This window comes from Pygoscelis adeliae, unplaced genomic scaffold, assembly GCF_000699105.1.
Source record: "Pygoscelis adeliae isolate BGI_AS28 unplaced genomic scaffold, ASM69910v1 Scaffold554, whole genome shotgun sequence".
NCBI classification, from domain to species: Eukaryota; Metazoa; Chordata; class Aves; order Sphenisciformes; family Spheniscidae; genus Pygoscelis; species Pygoscelis adeliae.
In genome coordinates, this window is record NW_008824667.1 from 324,838 (window position 1) to 345,762 (window position 20,925).

The following is a 20,925-nucleotide window of genomic DNA, read 5'->3' on the forward strand; positions in this document are numbered from 1 at the left end:
AATGGGGGATGTGGAGTAAGTCCTCAGGTGGGCTACACCAGCCCTGCTGCCTTCTCCTGCACGTTGTATTCCTTGCTTCTCTTCACCTTCCAGCCGATGAGGGCAAGGAGGACAGTGCCCACCACCTTGTAGCCCACCTGCAGCCCCAGGTATCTGTTGAGAGAAGAGTAGGGAACTACCATGTCTGGAGGCACCTCCAGCTGGCACCAGGCTGAGCTGGGGACCATCCCCATGGTCATCCCTGCCGTACCTGTTGCGGAGGAAGTCATTGTTGTAGTAGGCACAGAACCGGCGCTGGGTGCACTGCTTCTGCCAGTAGATACAGGAGGAGTCGATGAGGGCACCGAACATGGCTGGAGCTGGCAGCCAGGCTTTGAAGAAGAGAGGATGGAGTCAGGCTGCCTGCCCTGCCCTGCCGGCGTGCTTTTCCTGCTGTCCCCAAGGAGGTTAAACAACTCTTGGGGCTCAAGAAAGCCTCTGAGCACCCTGCTGCCTTCCCCCCCAGCCTCATGAGGAGATGGACACTCACCCAGCAGCCTCATTAGTAAGAACTGGACTCCGATGGCAAATGACTTCTCATCCTGGTTCACCACCCTGCAGGGGAGAAGCCATGGGAGGTCAGAGCTGCTACAGCAGCTCTGTATTTGGCCAAGTATCTTGGCCTGGTTGCATGTTTAAGAGGCCCCATTGATCCCAGCGTGAAGAAGCTAACACACCACACTTCCCCCAGTGCCTTGCGATCCCCCCCTGCCCATTGCTCACCGTAAAACCATCATGTAGAGGGGGTTGTGGGACAGGCAGGCTACCAGGGCAGCAAAGGAGATGAGGAATATGGCAGGAAGAAGCATGTGGGAGCAGCTGAGAGGACAGGAGCCTGTCTTGGCAGAAGACAGCCTGTTCCCAGCAGGGATCAGGGAACAGTTCCTGTAGATCTGTTGGAAACGATTGGAAAAAACAAACATAAAACTCCCAAAGCCAAGAGCAGGGTTTTTAGTGACGCACGAGACCATATCACTTTGCAGAAGATTGATGAGAGCATCAGCTCCAATTTTAAGGCATGGCCATGGTGTCCTGCAATGAGATGTGCTGCCATCCCCATTTCTCCACCAGACTCCCAGAGCATTACAGCAATTCTCCATTGCACCTTCTCAGGACTTCAGCTCCTCTGGTAGACCTCCCTGCTCCTCACCTCAAAAAGGCTCTACCACGTTATTGCATTTTTCAGGTTTGTACAGCATCGCTGCAGCCTCCACCACCATCACCAGCAAGCAAGGTATACTCTGCTTTGCAAACCACTCATTTTACTCACCACTTGTCTGGGAGTGGAAGAATTAGCGGTGCTGTTCGTGCAGCCAGCAAAGCAGGGGGAGATGTACTCCACGTTGTTTTCTCCGCACACTGGGTGAAAGATGTGCTCAGAGCAATGGCACCCACTCGGTGTCTTAACCTGCTGCTGGGAACTCAATGTACTGCCAAAAAGGAGAAAAAAATTTAAAATATTAAGAAATAGAACAGGAGGAAGAAAAATTCCTTTTACTAGTTAACCAGTTTTCCCATTCCTATTTGCGCTGGGACACTACCAGCAGCAGGCTGGCCTTCTGCCAGATCCTGATCCCCTGCAGGTACCTCTGCAAGTGTACAGTGAACTTAGCAGTAATTATGTTATGTCTGCAAACAAGTACTCACACACTTACTTTACACACACACACACACACACACACACACACACACACACACACCCCCAAGCTGAAAATTAATCAGCCAAATGCCTGGAGAAATGTATCTGGGCTCCATCCAGAACTGCACAAACAGATGTGTGAACAGCCCAAGCTGGAAACACCATTCAGACAGAAACTGGAAGCGGGCTCATTTCCAAACAAGCCCGACAACAGCGTGAAAGTCAAGAGGACAAACTGAATTATCTGTCCTGTCTTGCCTTACTACCTAAGGGAGTTCATCTGCTGGAGCAGCACAGTCTGTCTCCTGCAGGAAGCTGGCACCAGGGACCTGCCTTTGGACATGGTGGGCTGGGGCTGCTCCATCTCTTACAGGAAGCTGGCACCATGGACCTGCCCTTGGGCATGGTGGGATGGGGCAGAGCTCATGTTCACCCACCCATGTAGCCCACAGCTACCTGGGGACCCAGCAAAAGGCTCTTAGGCACTGCTGCTGTTGCAAGGGAGCAGGTTTCCAATTTAATACAAGGCAACAGCCTCCTTTTCCATGCAAGTCTCTCCAGCAGCTCCCAGTTACACCAGCAAAGCCCATCAGGACTGGTATGTCGCAGAGGAGCCGAGACAGACAGTCAACCTGACGCTGGTGGCAAGAGGTGAACATTGTGAGGCCAAGGTGCCCTGCAAAATTTAGCGCTTGCAGCACCTGATCTTGAGCTGAGGGATCTCCTCACATTTGAAGCCTCACTCTCATGCAGAAAGCTTGAGATGGCAGTGCCTCAGCGGACTTCCATACGCTCCTGAATTTGTGGTGCATGCCATGCAAATCTCAGAGCAAAATACAAACATGTCACCCACACATGAGTTTGCAGAGTGCTGTTGCTTTCCTTCCTGGTTATTTAAGTGGCTTTTAAGTGGGAGAAGTGCATGAACTGCCCTGTCCCTCACCCCTCCACCGTACCCCTGGGACAGGAGGCTTACTGCTGGCGAAGGGAAACATTTGTACAAAAGCCCCTTGCTGGCAGTGCATTGGGAAATGAGCACAACACGCTTGACAGCAAGGCTGTGGTGGAGTCAAACATCATTTTTATCTCAAAAAGACATGGTAAGAGCCAAAAGTTTCCACCCAGGTGAGGAGAAAGGTGATGTCCAGCTGGAATGAAGGGAGTATGCGAGGTGTCCATGTGTGGGGTTGATGTGGACACGGGCGCACTAGTACTACTAATTTCCCCTTAGAAATCCAGAATGAAAAAATACCCCCTGCTTGTTTGGTATGGAAAATCAGGAATAAATGCCCTCCCTAAGCTGTATAACGCTTAGATCTCCTCCAGGCAGTGGGATTAAGGAGCAAGCAGTAGCGTGGCAATGTCTACTGCCTCTTCCCCTCCACCTGCATGTATCCCACCCCATGGATAATCAGGTCAAGAAGCTGGAAACAACCCAAGCGCCTGCATTACCTGGGGGGGTAAATCCCATTGATGTGCCCTGTGGAGCAGCCCATGAAGAAAATGGGCAGGCAGATGAGGATGGAGAAAACAAGCACCACCACAGCAAACCGGGGGATGGCCCGGAGGGAGAAGGCAAAGCGTTTCATGATGATTCCTCCTAAGAGCATCCCGAGAGCTGCTGCTGGCAGGTTCACAGCTCCTGCAGAGGAACAAAGGTGTTAGCTGGGGTCCTGCCTGCCAAGCACCTCTCTGCTGGCAGGGGGTGGAGGTAGTGGCTATGTGGACGTCATGGTGGTTGGGAGAACACACAGACCCCACCGTTAGCCAAGGCAATCAGCACCCATGAGAAACCTCAGCCTCAGGAGTCTGGCTTAGAGATGAAAGATCAAGCTTGGTGCATAATTGCTTGCTCTTGCCAACTTCTTTAAGCATCCAAGTGATCCAGACCTGCTTCACCCATTTGGTGGGGCTGCATGTTTTCAAAAAGAGTGGTTGCTGGCTCGCAAGAGCGAGCGAACAAATGTAGAGAGTCTTTGAGAGGCTGCAAGACAGCCTGGCCTTCTGCAGGCATCTCAGGTCAGGAAAGTCATCAACCATCTCGAAGTGATCCCTAGGTCTCATCTGAAAATGAGTTTCCAATGACTTCCTCCTGCAGGATTTAAAAAGCCTGTGGAATACAGGCAGGTGGCTCCCCGCTGATAGATATTTTTCACCCTACGGCTGCCGCTGCCCGGCTGTGCTCACCTATGAGAAAGTTGGCATATGAAGAGGAGGCACCATACTGCTTCTCCAGGAACTTGTTGAGGAAGGTGGCGAGTCCTGCAATGACTGAGGAGAAGCTGCACTGAGCCAGCACCAGGAGGATGAAGAGAGGGTTGAGGAGCAGCCTGAGGAAGATCTTTGGGAATCCTACAGGGAAACAGCAGGAAAAATGTGTTTTGGCCATGTGATCCTCACGTCAGCAATTCATACTGTGAAAAAACCCTACCCTTACACTGTTCCCAGTGAGTTAATACAAGGTATGTCTAAGGCCATGGGAAAATGAAAGGAGAGACACCCTAATTTGGCCCGGCAACAGTCAGGACCATGGCCAAAATGCCCTGAGAAGCGAGGTGGAAGGCCAGCTCTGCCCACCACCCTCCCTCCCACGCTTTCCAAACTCAGAAGCCTCCGGAGCACTTTTAGTAGCCACAGTGCATTTGTTTTTCTGGAGCAGGGGCCATACCCTCGGGGGGTACAAACGAACAAAGCTGCAGGGGTTTTGGCAAAGCCCTGCCAGCTGCGCATGGGCAGGGTCTGGCTCCTGCAGCTGATGAACACAGTGTATTTTCTTGGTGGACATCACGTCCCCCTCCCCAGTCAGGACAGTTTTTCAGCAGAGGCAGACTGACTCCAGGCTCCTCAGGAGCAGCTCTGTTTATTTGGTCTCTAATTAGCTTTCCCCTTCTAGCAGAGTGCGCTGTGGAGACCCAGCGCTGTTCGTCAAAGCCCAATGAGATAGAGAAGAGGGAGCTGACAGCCACAGGACTGCAGTGGATGGAGAGGGAAGGGGGGGGGGGGGGGCTTTAGCTGGAAAGAAGTCATCATGGAGCTAAAAAAAGTAATTAAACTGATCTGTCTCATCAGTGACATCCCTACTCAAGCCCGTTTCAGCCACGCATAAACAAACTGGTGTAAGCTGCAGTGCGGTGACCTTCTCAAGGCAGCAGCTGATGGCGCCAGCAGCCCCATGCCCTCTCCTGGAGCCATGGGTTAAACCACCCAGCTAGCGTTTTCCAGAGTGCTCATGCCATTTAAGATCCTCAAACCCATTTTCAGAGATGATTCAGGCTCCACAGACCTCAACATCGCTGTCTTATAGCAAGAGAGAGGCTGTGTCCATCTTCCCATAGTCCCTAGGGAAGGGCGCGCTACAGCCCTTGAGGTGCCTGAGCTGGCCCTGGCATCTCCACGCAACGTGGTGGAAAGACTCAAAGGCCTCCAACAAGCACTCTCAGCTTGAAAACACTGGCATGGTGGTCTCCACCCACCCAACATGACCCGGTGCCCCCGATCACCCTCGCCTTTAAGTGCCAGTCCTTTACTTTTTATAAACTCCAGCAGGGAGGTTTCTTCAGCCACCCCCTTCTCCATCTTCCTGAGCATGCCAGCCTCCATGTTTGGCTCCTGGGGAGGGAGAGAAGAGCAGCCTGCAGTGAGAGGGGAACACCCATGCATGGCTAGCACCATCCCGGCACGTAGTGAGGCTTGGGAGGAGCAGGGTCTGTCCCAGATGCCTTTGATCCCCTGCCAAGCTTGACGGTTTTCCTGCCCATCACAGCAAAGGGGTGAATTATCTCAAAAATCACTGCAGCCCTTGAGCAGACCTGCAAGACAAAAGCTTGTCCTGCTCAGAGATGTTTTAAGAGCTTGGAAAGCTTTCCTCTCCTGAACCCTGACAAGATACCTCTTTTTTAATTCTGGAAAAAGTCTGAAAATGAAAGTTGGAGACAGGTCATCTCAAGGCTGGTGAGTCCTCTAGCTATAACGATGAAATATTTTGGGTTTGATTTTGAACTTTAGAGGACTGATGATTAAACAATTTCAAAACAAAACAAAACTATATTTGAAACTAAACCAGTGGGGCTTGGCTTTGAAAACACTGAAACGTTTTGATAGTTTGGCATCTTTTAAAATTTGTTTTAATGGGACACTTGTATCTTTTCTGCATTTTTTTCCCAAAGGAAAAGCCCATTTATTGAACCCCGCCACTCAGCTTTATTCCAGTGCTGCTCCCATGTATGCCACACTTGAGGATGCTCTGCTCTGAGCAGGGGCTGTCACTGAAAAGATGATGCTGCTGGCATCAGGATAGCGTCACCTTGCAGAAGGTGTTGCAGTGAGGAGTTAAGATACAGCCATCACCAGCAGAACCAGGTCAGACACCCCAGGAGGGTCGAGTCCCCACGGACAGACTAGTCCATGGGGACTAGTCCTCCTCCAGACTAGGAGGACTGCATGCAGGAACCCCAAGAAGCCACCCAGCCATCACTCTGCCCCAGGGAAGGCACAGGTCTACCCAAAACCTTCCCAACAAATGCTGTCGATGCAGCTGGCAGGAGGGGCATGAGGTCTGGTTTTGGTCTGCTGAGCTGTGGTGGTTCTGGCTTTCCAGCTAATGGTGAGGAAGTAAAGGGTCTGGTCCTTCACGTGTTAGAGGCACAGAGCTTGTTTGGAAGACTTTTCCCTTGTGAGAAGTTGTAACCACATCTGAGAAGAGTTGCTGGGCTTCCTTCCTCCCTCCCTCCCACCCCCCTCCTCTGGGGCCAGGTATTCCCTCCCTGAGCGCAGCCCTGGCACCAAGATGTTCTGGCCCTCCGGAGATGAGGTCTCACCTCTCCTTTCAGCATGTACCGAGGGAAAAAGAAATAAGGAATGGATGTCAGCACCAAGCAGCCTGAGGAGATCAGCAGTCCCAGCCACCAGGCTCCAATCCACCGCTGGTCCCTTGGTGTCAGGGACACTGTAGCTGCAAGACACAAGGAACCATCATAAGAGCTCTGCTCCTGCACGTCTAAGGGTGAAAGGGGCAAACGTCCATGCAAATATGGACCGGTGGAGCACAAAGGGTCCATGTGGGCACAGTTCAAGGGTGTCTCCACTGGCATGGAAGAGCAAATGGATGGAGGTGGGAACTCTCACCAGCATTGGTAGCAAGAACAGCCCTGGTCGTGTTTGACCTCCTTTCCCCTGGCCAGAATCCTGCACCACCACTCCCCATCCAAACTGTGCCGAGCCTCCCAAATGACTGTAGGATGGATTTAGTCAGCATCGAAGTATGCTGATGGCACAGGTTCAACTCTTCCCCGCCGAGCCAGCCAGCAAGGCGGCGATTACGGGGGCCCGACTCCATCCTCCTCTGCCTGGGGCGTACGGTGGGTTTGGACCGTGCTGCCTGCCAGGGATGCTGAGACAGGGACCGGGAAAGGGCACAGCCGCTTTCCTGGAAAAAATTGCTCTCCCATTGTTCCAGGCTTGGTCACACTCTGCTTGCAGAAACTAAGGGAAGGACCTGTGCTTGCAGAAGAGCGCTTGTTAATGAGCCTAGTTTCCGAGTGGATGAAACTCTGGGCGCCTTCTCCGGAAAAAGGAGGAGAAGGTGAGAGCCGCTCCGTCTCCAGCACAGACATCCTTCGGCTGGGCCAAGTGATGCTCACAGGAGGTTGACAGATTGCTTGGCTTGGCATGGAGATCGCATCTCCCCATCGCCAGGACATTGCGGCTGGGAAAGGAACCAGCAGCAGCCTCCGGGTGGGAGCCCTGTGCCAGGGTGCGGCACGAGAGGAGCCCACACCCCACTGAAACAATTGCCCCACTTCCCCAAACAGGACCACTCCACTCTGGAGCTTGGACGTCATCATGGAGCGACCAGGCAGAGGCTGCTAAATCTGTCTGCCGCCACGGGGAGCAAGCCAAGACTTTTTGCTGTTTCCTGCCCCAGGTTCATTTATTATTCTTATCAGGCAGCGGACAAAAATGTCAGGCGAGCTCTGATCTCTCTAAGGAAACACAGGAAAAGCCACATTAATGATGGAGCTGAGGAGAATTCTTTAGTGATTAAGTTACCAGAAATAATAAGCACACACCACAGATAATGAAAATAAGCCCTGCGGTGACATTGGCTTGGTCCCTCTTTCTGCAGATGCTGGTGAAGGGTGGTGGGGAGGAGGACGATTAGACTTGAGCCTTCCTGTGCACCCACAGGGCAATGGTTGCCCTGTGGTTGTGTTCTCCATCCCTGGATGCTTCAAATGTCCCTGCTTCTCTCCACCACCCCATACTTCCTCAGCGTGGTGGCAGTGGGCAGACCTCAACAATTACCACCAGCGCTTCAGTGCAGCACCATGAGTAGGACATTGAAACATCCCTACCGCAGGGCTCTGCTTCAGTGGTGGCTCAGGACCATCTGTAGCCTTCCTCACAGGGAGATGGAGCGGACAAGTGCACTGGGGGTGCTATTCCAGGTCAGGTCTTTCCAGGGAAGTGGGTTTTGTGGGTCATGGGACTGGTGGCAGAAGCCACTGGTGGCAGAAGCCACCAGTCATTTCAGAGTGACCTTCTGACTCACAGAAGGCTTTTAGGAGGACCATCACTACTTGAGAAATACTCACCAGTGTCAACTCTTCCAATATCCACGAAGAGCCGCAGCACCAGGGATCCCAGCAAGTATCCAAAAGCAGGGCCGAACACAGCGATGGCAAAGAGGATGGCTGAAAAAAGGGAGCAGAGAGCACCAGTGTGAGCAGGGAACCGTAGCTTCAATGCAGATATGGCTTTTGTCTTCCCACATGAGGCAGGAATTGTGTTACGACATGCAGAGGAGAGAAACCATCTTTTATCAAGTGGCACATGATGAGAAGATCCTCATTGCTCAGATGCTGAATGTGGTGTTTATCTAACAGGATTAGGAGGAGGGCAGGCAGCTGCCTGCAGAAAAAGTCCCTCTGCTCTGCTGCAATCAAGGCTTTGCCGATGCGCCAAAAGTTGTCAGCTACATCGTGAATATCCATGATTCGTTGTGACAAAGGGGGGAACCCCAGAGAGCAGCAGGATGGTGGCATCTTGGGCTCCTGCAGGTGACGGAGACTTTAATGTCCTACAGGTACAGGAGGCCAAGGAAACAAAGACATCTCAGTCCTTAGATGCAAGCAAAAATATTTGGTGCAAACTTCAGGGGAGGTGAAAGATGCTGAGAGCAAAAAGGCCAGCAGATCACCCTGGGTTCAGCTGAACTATCCCGTTAAAAAATAGATAACTTGGACCTAACCCGTAAGGTCAAAATGTTTCCTTTTGACTTCTTTGGAATGAAAGGATTCAAGTTTCCTCCCTGAAAGAAATTGTTTGCACAACCTTCTTAAGATGTTCAAAAGGAGACAGTTTGCTTGAACTGCATTGGCCATTTCTGTGCATTTTGCTGGTCTGGAGCCTTTGAGCATACTGGGTATGAAGGTGCCTGATCCCACTGCTATACCTCAGCTATGCGCCTATTTTAAAAGCTTTTTTTTTTTTCAATTAGGCAAAGCAGTGCTTTTGTTTCTACAACATAAACTGAGTATTGAAGGGCAGGGTCTTTAGAGAAGGAGTATTTAACCTCATACCATAGACAGTAGCGTTCCCTTTCATAGGAAGATACTGAGACCTAAACCAAAACAAGACTCAAAGGGCAATGGTATTTATGTTGTATTGAGGCAATCCAGACTCACAGTAGCCATACCCCCTGACACGGACATTCCCACGGCCCTAAAGTGACCACCTATATTATAAAGAACAAGCCAGTCCCATTTTCCTTCATCTTCAGGACCTGCAGGTTTTGGAATCCAAAGGGCACTCAGAGGTCCTGAGAACAGTGACCCCTTGCCGCAGGGGGGAAGACAAGGATGCTCTGTCCCTCCTTTTGCCAGCCCAGACATATCTGAGCTGAGAGGAGCAAGTACTACCTGCCCGGAAGGCTTTCCGCAGGGCCCTTAGGCAGTGCAGCAGCCCTTTCCAGCAGGAGCTCGGAGCAAAGCACGCCTGGGTGGGTCTGGAGACCCTGCCAAGCACTCCAGGGCTTGTCCAAAGCCTGTCCTTGGGAATCTAATTCCGAAGGCTTTCCTTCTCCTTTAGCGCTCACCTTATTTTGGAACATCTGCTTTTGACTCCTAAATCACTCTGATGCCTTTGGCTGCTTTAAAGACATTGTTTGGCATGGGGAGGAATCAGGTTTTTAAATAACTTAGGGACTGAGCTCAAAGCTCACGTAGGCAGGCCAGCAGCAGATGGGTTTTGCCATTCACAGGGAAAAAAATTGCAGTTTAACATGGAAGCCAACACCTATCTCTTTGTAATCAAGAAGTCCTCCTGAGCCTGGGAGCCCCCACTGGGCAGGGACTGATTCCACAGCAAAAAAGTTGATTTTGAACCCTTGAAGCAAAACCTGTATTAATTGGCTCCTGCAGGCTGTCATACCTCTGGTTAAACCATGATCAGCCGATGCTCAGTAAGAGCAGGAGATGGCCTCTGAGAAGGTTTCCTTACTACTCTTTACCCCCATGGATGGCATAAGTTCTCACAGACACAAGGAGGAAGCCCCAGCTCATCCATCTTATCTCCTTGCCCTGATTCTTTGGCTTCCTAACACCCACACCATAAATATAACCCTACAGAGAACAGCTGACTATCAAGGGGAGAGACAGCCCAGCCTTTTAATGGGGGAGGATCTCATCTGAGTCCCACTCGCTGCTCAACCCGTGTCCACAGGTTCCTCTCCAAATGAGCACCTCTACATCTCACCTCTAAGGTCTGGAGGAAACAAAACAATATACAGCAACTGTCCCACTTACCAACGTACAGCGGGGAATTGTTTGCTTCTGCAAAGTCATCTACGTAGGATATCCCAAAGGGCTGGATGGGAACCGTCCCGATTCCAGCCAGCAGCTGGGCGATGACCATCATTGCCCATATACTGCTGGCCTCCTTCTGGGGATCCTGGGTGGCATTCGGGCACACAAACTTATTCTCTGCATAGCAGAGTTCAGCCTGGACCTGGCTTTTGTTACCTGAAAGGGAGAAGAATGAGCGTTACAACGCTGGGCACGTCCCCTGCCCCCTCCCACACTAAATCCCTAAATACCGGAAATCTCCCAAATTTGCTGAGTAGGCACACACTGTTGGATTTTGGATGGACTGCTCTTTTTATTTAGCAGTTCTCATCACCTTTCCCTTCCTTTGGGGTATTATACTGAGGTCAGCACAGCAAACAGCCAGGCTGTGATTTTTATCAAGCTTTTAAAGACAGGTTGATCAGAGAAGACGGAAGCAAATTAATTTCTTCTGCGAAGGTCACCTCTGCAGCCCAGCTCCAGCGAGCTGCATTTGAAGTGTCAGCAGAGGATAAAAAGCTCTCCACCAAAGCTGCAGCAATGCTGGACCCAGCCAACTGACAAAATCCTTTGGACAGACGGTGTCAAAGCCAGTGGAAAAGCCTAAATATTCATGGATGGAAAAAACTGTTTTTCATTCAAAAGGAAGGTGTTACGGAGCAAACAGAGTAAGTCTGGGTCTTTCGATGCTAGCTCTTCCCACTCTGGCTTTTCTTTTTTTCTTTTTTTTTTAATTATTTGTAATTAGTTCAACATTCCTATCATGTCTTTCTCAATAATGTAATAACTGTGGACTTTCTACACTTCTGAGCAAACAGACACAAAACAAAAACAAATATTTGTCAGGTGATTAGGGGTTTTCATTGGCGTAGTGCGGCAGCACATTCCTAATAGTAGGCCACCACAAAAATCCTTATGTAAGTCCATTTGAAGCCGCGTTGTCTAAAGGGTCCATGCTGCCAGACAGAAGGACGCTCCTTTTCTAATAAAGATTTTACCACAGCAAGAGTGAGAGCCACAGAAGCCTCCCATGCCAGATTGCATGCTGTGGAGCAAGGCCACTCTCAGTTTAATGAGGGCAAACCTAACCCATGGTTGGCTTTTTGTTATCAGTGGTCTTTGCTCCCTCGTGGTACCCAGGCAGGAACAGGGAGCGATGCTTTCTGGGGAGACCTGGCTGCCCTGAGCAGGACACCCTGTCCCTGAATCTCCATTGCCCTCATTGCTCAGGAGCAGTCTACCTCTTTCCAAAGCCAGGACCTTACTTCTTCATACCGTCTGGACATGGGGAGATCTTCACCCTGCTCAAGACTGCCATGCAAACTCCAATGAGGACTGGAGTATCTTCATGGGCCAAGACATGTATGGCTCCAGGCAGGGAGCAGGATGATACCTGCTCCTTTGACTTGTTTCCTTTGCAGTAACAGCAGCCCCTGTCCCGAAGACTGACTTACAGTGCCACAGCTATTAACTTCTTGATCAGATAAGGGCCATCCAAATGAGACTGATATTGCAAGAACTGTTCTGGTATGAATCCAGCTCAGCATTCAGAAAAGCATGAATCCTCATTGGCAAGGTACCGCAGAGCCTTTGAGCCCCCTCAGGAAATGCACCAGTGCCCCAGAAAAGCCAGAAGTGAAGTGATTTGTCCACACTCACACAGGGCATCAGCAGCAGAACCAGCATCTCCTGCATCCCAGGGCTTCTGGCCCAAATCTGCTGCCCTGTCTGCTCTCTCTGTTCACACTCTCTCCCTGGCTGGCTTTTTGGATAGCTGAATGATGTGTCATCGTTAATAACAATGCTGTCATCATTAGCCAGTAATGCAGCTTTAGAGCTGCAGCTGAGGCTCTTCTGATGCGACAGAAAGCAAACCTATTTCCAGGATGCTCAGGAGCAGGTTGGAGGGACCCATGCCACCCGTGCAGAAAACAGGGCGTGCTTAGAGATCTGAACAGAGATGTGTGGGCACAGCCAGGAGAAAAGTGTATTAAAAATAACATATTAAGCTAGTTAATTAGTTTTCAAGTATATTTTATAGTATACACATGGAAGGATATGCTCTCTCACTGAATGTTGAACCTCCTTACAAATATTCCTGGGGTGGCATGTCTGTGTGGGATGATGGCTATCTATCTCAGGGGTCTCAGCCCTACAGCAAGCTCCTTGAGCACTGATGGGAGGGAGAGGTGCCTTGGCAGCCTGGAGCGAGAGATCCTGCCGGCTGAACTTGCCAGACCTTCAGGAGCATCTATGGGGATTTTAGGTACTTCACCATGATCACAGCACTCAGCACCTGAAACCGTGGCTCAAATGACATGCACAGAAGAGGTGGAAGGGATGCCACATGTAATTATTGCATTCAGAAGGGGTTGCAAAACTATACTGAAGTCAGGCTTAAAATAGTAAATCTCTGCCTTAAGTCTTTCCCGCCAAACACTGCGTTTAAATCGTGTGTGCGCTGGATAGAACCCCTCTTTTTGGGTAGGCACGGATAATCCAGCCCAGAGCAACTGGAGATGGATTTGTGCTGGGACAGCTCATGGTGATAAGGATGAAGGCACTTACCAGCACTAAGCGTGGTGTATTCATAAGGGTCTGATAGGAAGTGGGGCAGGGTAACCAGGAATGCTCCCAGCGCCAGCAGCAGCCCCCCCACGCCAATCACCCGCGGGCGGTGAACTCGGCTGCCGAAGTAGCTGACGAAGATGATGAGGACCACGTTGCCAATCTGGAAAGGGCACAGCAAAATGGGGAGAACATTAGAAGATGTCATGGAGGAAGTCAAGACTCTATAACTGGTCCCCCATGACTGTGTCTGGGTGGGTGGAGAGCTCTCTTATCAGGTGGTGTTTGATCCCCACAAGAGCAGGAACGGGACAGCCCTTCACCCTACACATTCACAGCAAGTCAGTGCTTCCTTCTCATCAAAAGCCAGCGGGCCAACTCTTTGGCTTCTGTCATATGTGTGCATCCCTTGTTGTCATGGACAGCTTCACAACCTCCCTGTGATCTGTTTGGGGCTTTTTTCAGCACCCACACATGCCCCCCACCCCATAGGATGTGGCATAAATTAATGATGCCCCCAAACACAGCAAGAAATTAAGCATATTGCCTCCATTCCCATGACTAAGCAGGCACGAGCCCAGCTACAAAGTCCTGCTCATTGCAAATGTTTGTGACTCTGGACATTTGCAACTGCGGATATTATCAGCTAAAAAAATATGAAAACATGCAGCTTACTCAGGCAAGGGGATGAACACCATAAAATTACCATTACATGGGCTTTGTCAGCTTGGGACAAGCTAAACATTATTTTAACCTTGGCGTGTATGGCTAAGAATACTTTTTATTTATGTTTACATGGGCTCCCTTGTTTGTCTCTTTGCGGTTTTTGTTCTTAGAATTGCTGCAGTCACCAATGTGAAAGGATTGTGGTCCTGGACAGGCAGGGGAGCTCACACAGAGCTGGAGTAAAGTGCAGGAATCCCTCTCATAAAGCAGAGAAATAAAGATATATCAGTTGCCTGAAAGCTGTTATGTTTTAACAGCGTGGCATATGTCCTATTCCAATCCTTTTCCCTGTATATTCTTGCAGTAACAGGCTGCTCTATGTAATGTTTGCTTTGGTATTACTTTTCCAGGCATTAAGTCTCATAAGTATAAATAATTTCTCTAGCGGATGAGGAACACACAGGTTACAGAGGTATCACTGCTGTGCGTGGTGGGATACTCTGCAGGGCTTAATTATGCCAGTTCAGGATTGCCAATGTTACAACTGTCCACACTGGGTCTCTTTCTTTGCATGGTTTGGACCTAGTCACAATCAGTGGGAAGTCCTTCACTAGTCTCAACAGGCTTTGAACCAGTCTTTTTAATCTCGGATGTAGGTGCTGGTTGGGGTGAGACCTGGGCATCTACTTCCCCAAGGACCTGGGAGGATTCCCAGTACTCAGTCTCTTGGTGGAGGATCCCATGTGAGAAGACTAGCTGTATGCAAGGTTGGCTGCCACCAAGCACTTCTGGCATCAAAAGAAAGTCTCTCCCGGCAGGTCTTTTCCTAGTTGGCCTTGAAGAGCTACCAGAAAGGATACAATTCATGACAATGTGAACTAGAAAACTTATTCCAGAGGAGTAAGTGATTAGAAAGTGTCCGTGGGAAAATCCTTGGCCAGCTCAGCAATATGATGACAGTGAAAGTCAGTCCTTTGCCACAGGGCCATCAGGAGCTGGGACCACTGGAGAAAGGCAGTAGATCTTGGAGAGACTGCTGGCCAGGGTCTTCTTTCAGAGAAAGCTGGGAATGACTCAGGTCAGGGTCATTCCTAAAGCCGATGAGACACCTATGAAAACAGATACTTTTACTGGAACTTGCTCACGGAGCTGTAGTTGTGTGGGTACTACTCATAATAAAATGCTCTTCCTCGCAAAAGCTGTAAGAACTGTGACCAAAGGAGAAGAATCGCATTGCATGTCTCCCAGGCGTGTCTCTGCTGGAGATGTATGGCATCCCAGGGTAGAGGGGTCTCCTGTGACGCAATCTGCTTTCTGCTGCTGCCCTCCAAGGCCACATCTTCACCACCTAACCCCACCTTCAACCTCCCAGCATACGGTACAGCAGGAGTGAAATGTGAAGAAGTGTCCAAGTGTACAGCAACATCTGCTTCATCCAGCATGTGTAGGCATGGCCAAGGAAGCACTGAGTGTGAACAACCCTGAGACCCTATTTGGGGAAGGTCCCTCTGTGTTCTGGCCACTCCTGGGGCCTCCCGCACAAGCATCTCACCCAGTTACCTCGTGCAAGCTGGAGATGAAACCCGAGGAGAGACTGGAGAGCCCAAAGCGCTTCTCAATGGTGGTGAGGCTGCTCTTGAAGTTGGCACTGTAGAGGAGCTGGGAGAGCTGGAGAAGCCCGTGGCACAACACAAACACCTGTGGGCAAAAAAATGTGCCATCCCAGTTAGTGCCCTGCTGATGTGTAACTGCTGGAGACCATGCCCCATGTGAGGGATTTGAGAGTCATATGCACATGGACTCAAGTTGGCCAACATGGCTGCATCTCTGACATGCAACAGATCTACTGAAGGGCTGAGTCCTGGATCCCTAATTAATTTAGCTTTGCAAAATGAGTGATGCAGTGTTCAGAAGAGAGGGCAAGGAACTCTGTTTTCATCTTTCCTCTGTTTTACCATTATTAATATTCATTAGTATTTGCACTGGGGCAACCCTTGTGCAGTCCTCAAGAGCAACCCTCCAACCCTAGGAGGACCTGTTGCACTGGGAGTTGTACAATGGTAAACCAGCGAGACGGGCTTGACTTTGCATAGACTTGGTGGGTGCTCCTGAGACCATGTTAGAGGCCAACACTGCAGCTGCCATGCCACAGCTGAAAGGGAGCCATGCTGGTTTAGACTACCTGAGATCCAGTATTTCCAGTCAGCCTCTTAGATTCACTCAGCTGTAAAGTCAATTAACAAAACCTGCTCCAAGGGGTGTTGCAAGAAAAAGTTGAAAATGGGGTTTAAAAGCCCCAGAGGGAAAGGATGAATTATGCACAACATAGTCTCACTACTGGAAGACCTCTGTAGTATTCTAAACCCAGCATCTTTCCCTTGAGCCAGGCTGTGAGCCGAGCCAGAAACCAAGCTGAACGGAGGCAGAGCTTGCCTGGAGCACAGGAGGGAATACAAAGAGTTTATGGGGCAGGGCAGAAGCACGGTCGAAAGCCCGGGTGGCCTGTGAGAGGAAAGCGCTCTCAGCCGGGGATGCAAGAGGCAGCTCAAAAGTGTCTTTTGATCTATATTTAGTCAGAAGAGTTTTCCTTTATTTTTCTTGGAATGGAATGCATCCACACAGTGCCAAAAGTATTTTAAAATAATTTAAAAAAGAAAAAAAAAAGGGCAAAGGTCTTTTTATTTAAATTCACAGGAAATCAAATATTTGCTGAATACCGGAAGCGTGTCCCACAAAGATAACGGCGGGAAGCCCAAGATGATGAATGGGGGATCAAAGGTACTGCAGGGCTGACAAATTCCTTATGTCCTTGGCTAGGAGAGCAGCAATACTTGTTATTAGTATTTATTTGAAATGGTGGTAGTGCCCAGAAGCCCTGACCCATTGTGTGAAAAAAAAAAAAAACCAAAAAACAAAAAACAGAAAAAGAATGAAATTGACCACCCAACACGGAGGATGCAAATGCCGTAGGTGGGTGGAGTGGCTTTTTTGGGGAGCAGAGGAGGACGCAGAGCCCTGGGGATCTACCTGGGGCTGGTCAGGCAATTGCAAGAGAATTTGGGTAGGAGAAGATGGGAAAGAAGATGGCTTCCTGGAAAGCTTCTCCTGTGAGGGAGGAAAGCACCAGCCAGAAGACACAGCTGGGTATCTAAAAGGATAAGAGGTGGGATAGATGCTGACAGACAGTGGGAGAGAAGAGGATGGAGGTGGAGTGGAAAGGGAAAATGGAGCCCTAGCAATGTGAGGGTAAGCTGTGAACAACCTGGAGACCACAGAAAAGTAGAAGGATAAAGACAAAAAAAGAGGGAAGAAGGGTAACAGGGACAAGCTGTCATCATGAACTCCCCAGCCACATCTTGGAGGCGTGTTAGCAGACAGGCTAACATCAGGCAGGCATCTGCCACCACGGTAGCCAAGCAGGAGAGGACAAAGTCCCAGGCTGGGACTTTGCCCCGACCAGAAGCCGCAGTTACACCGTGGGGTGTAACGTGGGAAACCCTGCCAGACAGGGACAAAGTGGAAGTGAAACATCTGAAAATAAACTCTTGAAGCAAAATGACCTCTACACCTTCCAGCTATCAACTCCTACGTTCAAAAGCCCATCCCAGCACATGGTCCTGTGGATGATAGCTGGATCCACCACCTTCACCTTCCCCAATCCTGACCTGGGATCACTGTGTAATTAGTCCAGCCGGGCTGGTCTGGAGCAGAGAGGTGACTCCTGCAAGGATGAGAAACAGAGAGGGGATCTTGTTGCCAAAGAACGTTAATTTTTGTTCCTGCAACTCTGGCCAGACCCTACTGAAGTCATTCAAATAAGGAAGCACTGGCTAAACAGTGGAGGGCTGGGACTGCCTGAGATTCAGAGCAGCTGGAGGGAGAGCTCTCCCAATGTGAGGCATTAGCTGGAGAAGCCAAGCTGTTTACCAACAGGGAGGGAAGAGGGTGGATCACCAAGGCTGAATTTAGCGCAGCAAATGTCAGCCTAATCCCAGGGCAGACAGGGAGATGAGAAGTGCTGGGGAGAGAGTGGATGCTGGCAGGGAGGGATGAGGAGGAGGAGAGGCAGCCTGACTCCCCCAAATACTGGGGTTGGCAGGGGATGGGGAGAAGGTAGAGGCATGGAAGGACCATGGGGAACCAGCACTGTGTGTGCTTCACAAGAGGATGGAGGGCAGGAGATGAGAGGGACAGGCTGTGGTCAGAGAGGGCAGGCAGGAAAAGGCAGAGCTGGCAGGAGATGGCCTGAGATGGGTTTATGCATTGGTGATAACCTGGAGATGGAAAAAAACAGGGCCATGGATCCTGAGATGCCTGGGAGCAAGCTGGGGCTGCCTGCCATGAGGGAAGGCAAGGTGGGAGAAATGCAGCTAGAGAGCACCAACAAGGGGAGAGAAAGACTTTGGGGTACAACTGCTCCCCCCCTGCCCATGAGTTCTAATCTGGCTCCTGCAAGCAGGGTTAGCAGGAAAGGCAGAAGAGCAGGAGGGATGCTTAGGGGACCCGATCCTGGCCCGTCCTGCTGCTAGCACTGAGACCACACAGCAGCCTCAGCCCTTGGATGCTGTCACCCAAAACAGTCGGAGCAAAGCAAAACAACCTTTGCTCCAGAACTTGTGCAGCTGGAGCTCAGCTTTTCCAGATGCACTTCAACTGTCCAGAGGTGAGAGATGTGCCTGATTTAAGACTTCCCCTGCATTCAGCAGACTCAATTCTAATTAAAATAACGATGGTCCAAACCTTGAAGGCTCTCAGTGCAAATAGCTGGGAGAGGGGCTTACTTGGAGGGCTCCCCAAAAGGAGCCTGTGCACTGCCTGACCTTGGCACTGGCCGAGACGCTCTGGCTGGGAAGAGCAGACCTCTGAGGCTGGTGGAGATGAAGGGCACCAGTCTCCCGTGTCCCCTCGCAGGTCTTCACAGGTCTCTCCCATCCCTGTCCCTTTCCCCATACATTCCCATCCCCACATGTTCATGCTGACCACCCACAACCTGCTGGTCCATGGAAACCAGCACCAACCTGGTTCCTTCCAGCTGCAGAGAGCACCAGATGTGCTGCGCTGGCCCCCCCGCACCCACTGAGCAACCCCAGGAGGGGACGGAGTTGCTATCATCCATCTTCTGTAACACTTAATGAAGAAGGGGTTTTTAAAGAAGAGCCAAACTCATTTGAAGGGAGGTTTTGCTGACACAAAGCTGACACAATGGCACTGAAGGCGAAGACATGGTGGGAGGTTAAGGAGTTGGGGACACTCCCACGAATACGAAGTGCTGACCCTCCAGAGCAGATGCTCCCATCACAGCCTGGTGTATTTTTGGAGCTGCAGGCAAGCAGCAATTGCAGGCAGCCAGGGAGCAGTGCAGAGAGGCCAAAGGCATGCAACCACACTCACACATACAAAATCCCCTCTTAATCATCCCCATGTTTCCTTCAGAGCACCTGAGCGATCCTGACTCCAGGCTGTTTACACAAGACACTTGACTCCCTTCCAAGACGCACTTCATTTAAAAGGGAAGCAAATGCCTGGGGGAAGGTCCCTCACAGACACACTGCTCCCCCCAACCCAGTTCGTGGGGACTAGCACCTCCCAGGGCAATGCTTTTTTGTAAGGGAGAGAAACCCACCCTGTTGCAGGGAAGAGAGGGGAGTGGTCCCTCCATGGTCTGGACAACACTTCTCGGGCTCAAAGCAGAGACCTGGCAGCTATTCGGTCAATCCCAACCCAAATCTCCTTCAGGGGAGACGTGTTCAACAAATACTCAACCCAGAGGGCCAGTGGGGCCGGGGGGCAGGCTGGGCTGCAGGCAGCGCCCAGACATGAGAATGCGGCAGCAAGGCTGAGATCCTATATTGGCACCAAGATGTCCCCATGGAATGCCAGGTATGGCCACAGTGGCTGGTGCGCTCCTGGGAGATGTCTGAGGCAGGGTTTCAGTCCTTGCAGCCACCTTAGAAGACCCACTTGCACCCTTTCCACTTCCCTGAAGCTCACAGGGAATAAAATAAGGCTCTGGGAGGAGAAAGGGGGTCTCCCAGCCTCATGCTGAACCCATAAAGCAGACAAGGATGAGGAAGCCAGAGCGAGGGTTAAACCCGTCCTTGAGGTGGGTGTTCTTGGGGTCAGAAGCTTTTGGGGTCAGAGGGAGGTTGCTGCTCCTGGGGCTGGATGAATGCACTGGGAGCAGGCACTGTTGCAGGCACTGCTGTCAGGCAGCAGGTACTTGCACTACCCCATGCCATATACTGGGTCTGCTAAGCTGTGTTCCCTTATCTCATGTCTCTCTCCTTCCATATTGCTTATGTAAGATAATGCATTGTTAACACTGTCACTAGACTTAACAAACAGGTACACGTAGACTAGACTTTAGAAAAGCCTATTATGAAAGGTAGACTCTTTCATAAGAGGTTTTTTTTGGGGAGCATCCCTTGGTCTTCAAGGCAGCCAAGAAAATGCTTGGCAAGTTGGGTTAAATAAGAAAAAAACCCAAACACAAAGTGCTTGATAACCCCAGCATGCACGTGTTCAACATGGGTCAGAGTCAAGGCCAGGTAAAAAAGTTCAGGTTTCTTTTTATTTCAAAGGAGTGAACTGCCTCTCTGGAGCCTCCTCCAGGATCCAGGAGTCTGGCTCTGCTCTGCAGGTACCAGGGGGTTGGGAAGATGCTGCTATGTGTGGCACGGCCGCTGCCCCTTCCTCTCTGCCACCTGGAGGAGTTAAGGGTTAATTCCTTGCTCTGCTTCCACAGCTTCATGCTGTGGTAGCAGCACTCACATCCAAAGTCATCCCTCACCTAGTTTTTCAGTGTCTTCACCTTGGCAGCCCTGCCTGGAGATAGAGAAAGTGGAAACGTTGAGGGTGCAGCTCACCCTGTGAGGAGAGAGTATTGGCAGCTCCCAGCTCTGGCTCTCACGTGCACCCACCGGTGCTAACCTCCATGCCCAGCAGCCTTCCCATGGCAGCGTCGCTAACAGTGTGGATGGAAAAAGCCAGGGCTTAATTCATTAGATGGATGCAAGAGCTGACTAGGGAGCTGTAAAGAGGAGTGGAGAGCTGTTCCTAGCTGACTGATGACACCAAGGTAGGACATGGCCAAGAGCAGTTGTTGCAGGAAGGCGCAAAATGAATCTGGCTGGAGTAAATGTTTGGAAAGGACTAGGAGTAAGGATGCTC

The 20,925-nt window shown here is 50.6% G+C and overlaps 1 protein-coding gene across 1 annotated transcript in view; it reads right to left on the minus strand.

Moving 5' to 3' along the window:
• Nucleotides 1–32: 32 nt before the first annotated feature.
• The window catches only part of SLCO2A1 (solute carrier organic anion transporter family, member 2A1), a 27,831-nt gene continuing 6,938 nt past the window's right edge, over nt 33–20,925 (minus strand). The window contains exons 2-14 of the mRNA XM_009322879.1: nt 15,316–15,453; nt 13,090–13,252; nt 10,483–10,698; nt 8,272–8,370; nt 6,496–6,629; nt 5,206–5,287; nt 3,866–4,030; nt 3,131–3,320; nt 1,310–1,469; nt 763–932; nt 530–594; nt 251–371; nt 33–153 (exon numbers count right to left, since the gene is read on the minus strand). Coding sequence (XP_009321154.1) covers nt 33–153; nt 251–371; nt 530–594; nt 763–932; nt 1,310–1,469; nt 3,131–3,320; nt 3,866–4,030; nt 5,206–5,287; nt 6,496–6,629; nt 8,272–8,370; nt 10,483–10,698; nt 13,090–13,252; nt 15,316–15,453 — 1,824 coding nt within the window. The remainder of the gene's footprint in view (nt 154–250; nt 372–529; nt 595–762; nt 933–1,309; nt 1,470–3,130; nt 3,321–3,865; nt 4,031–5,205; nt 5,288–6,495; nt 6,630–8,271; nt 8,371–10,482; nt 10,699–13,089; nt 13,253–15,315; nt 15,454–20,925) is intronic.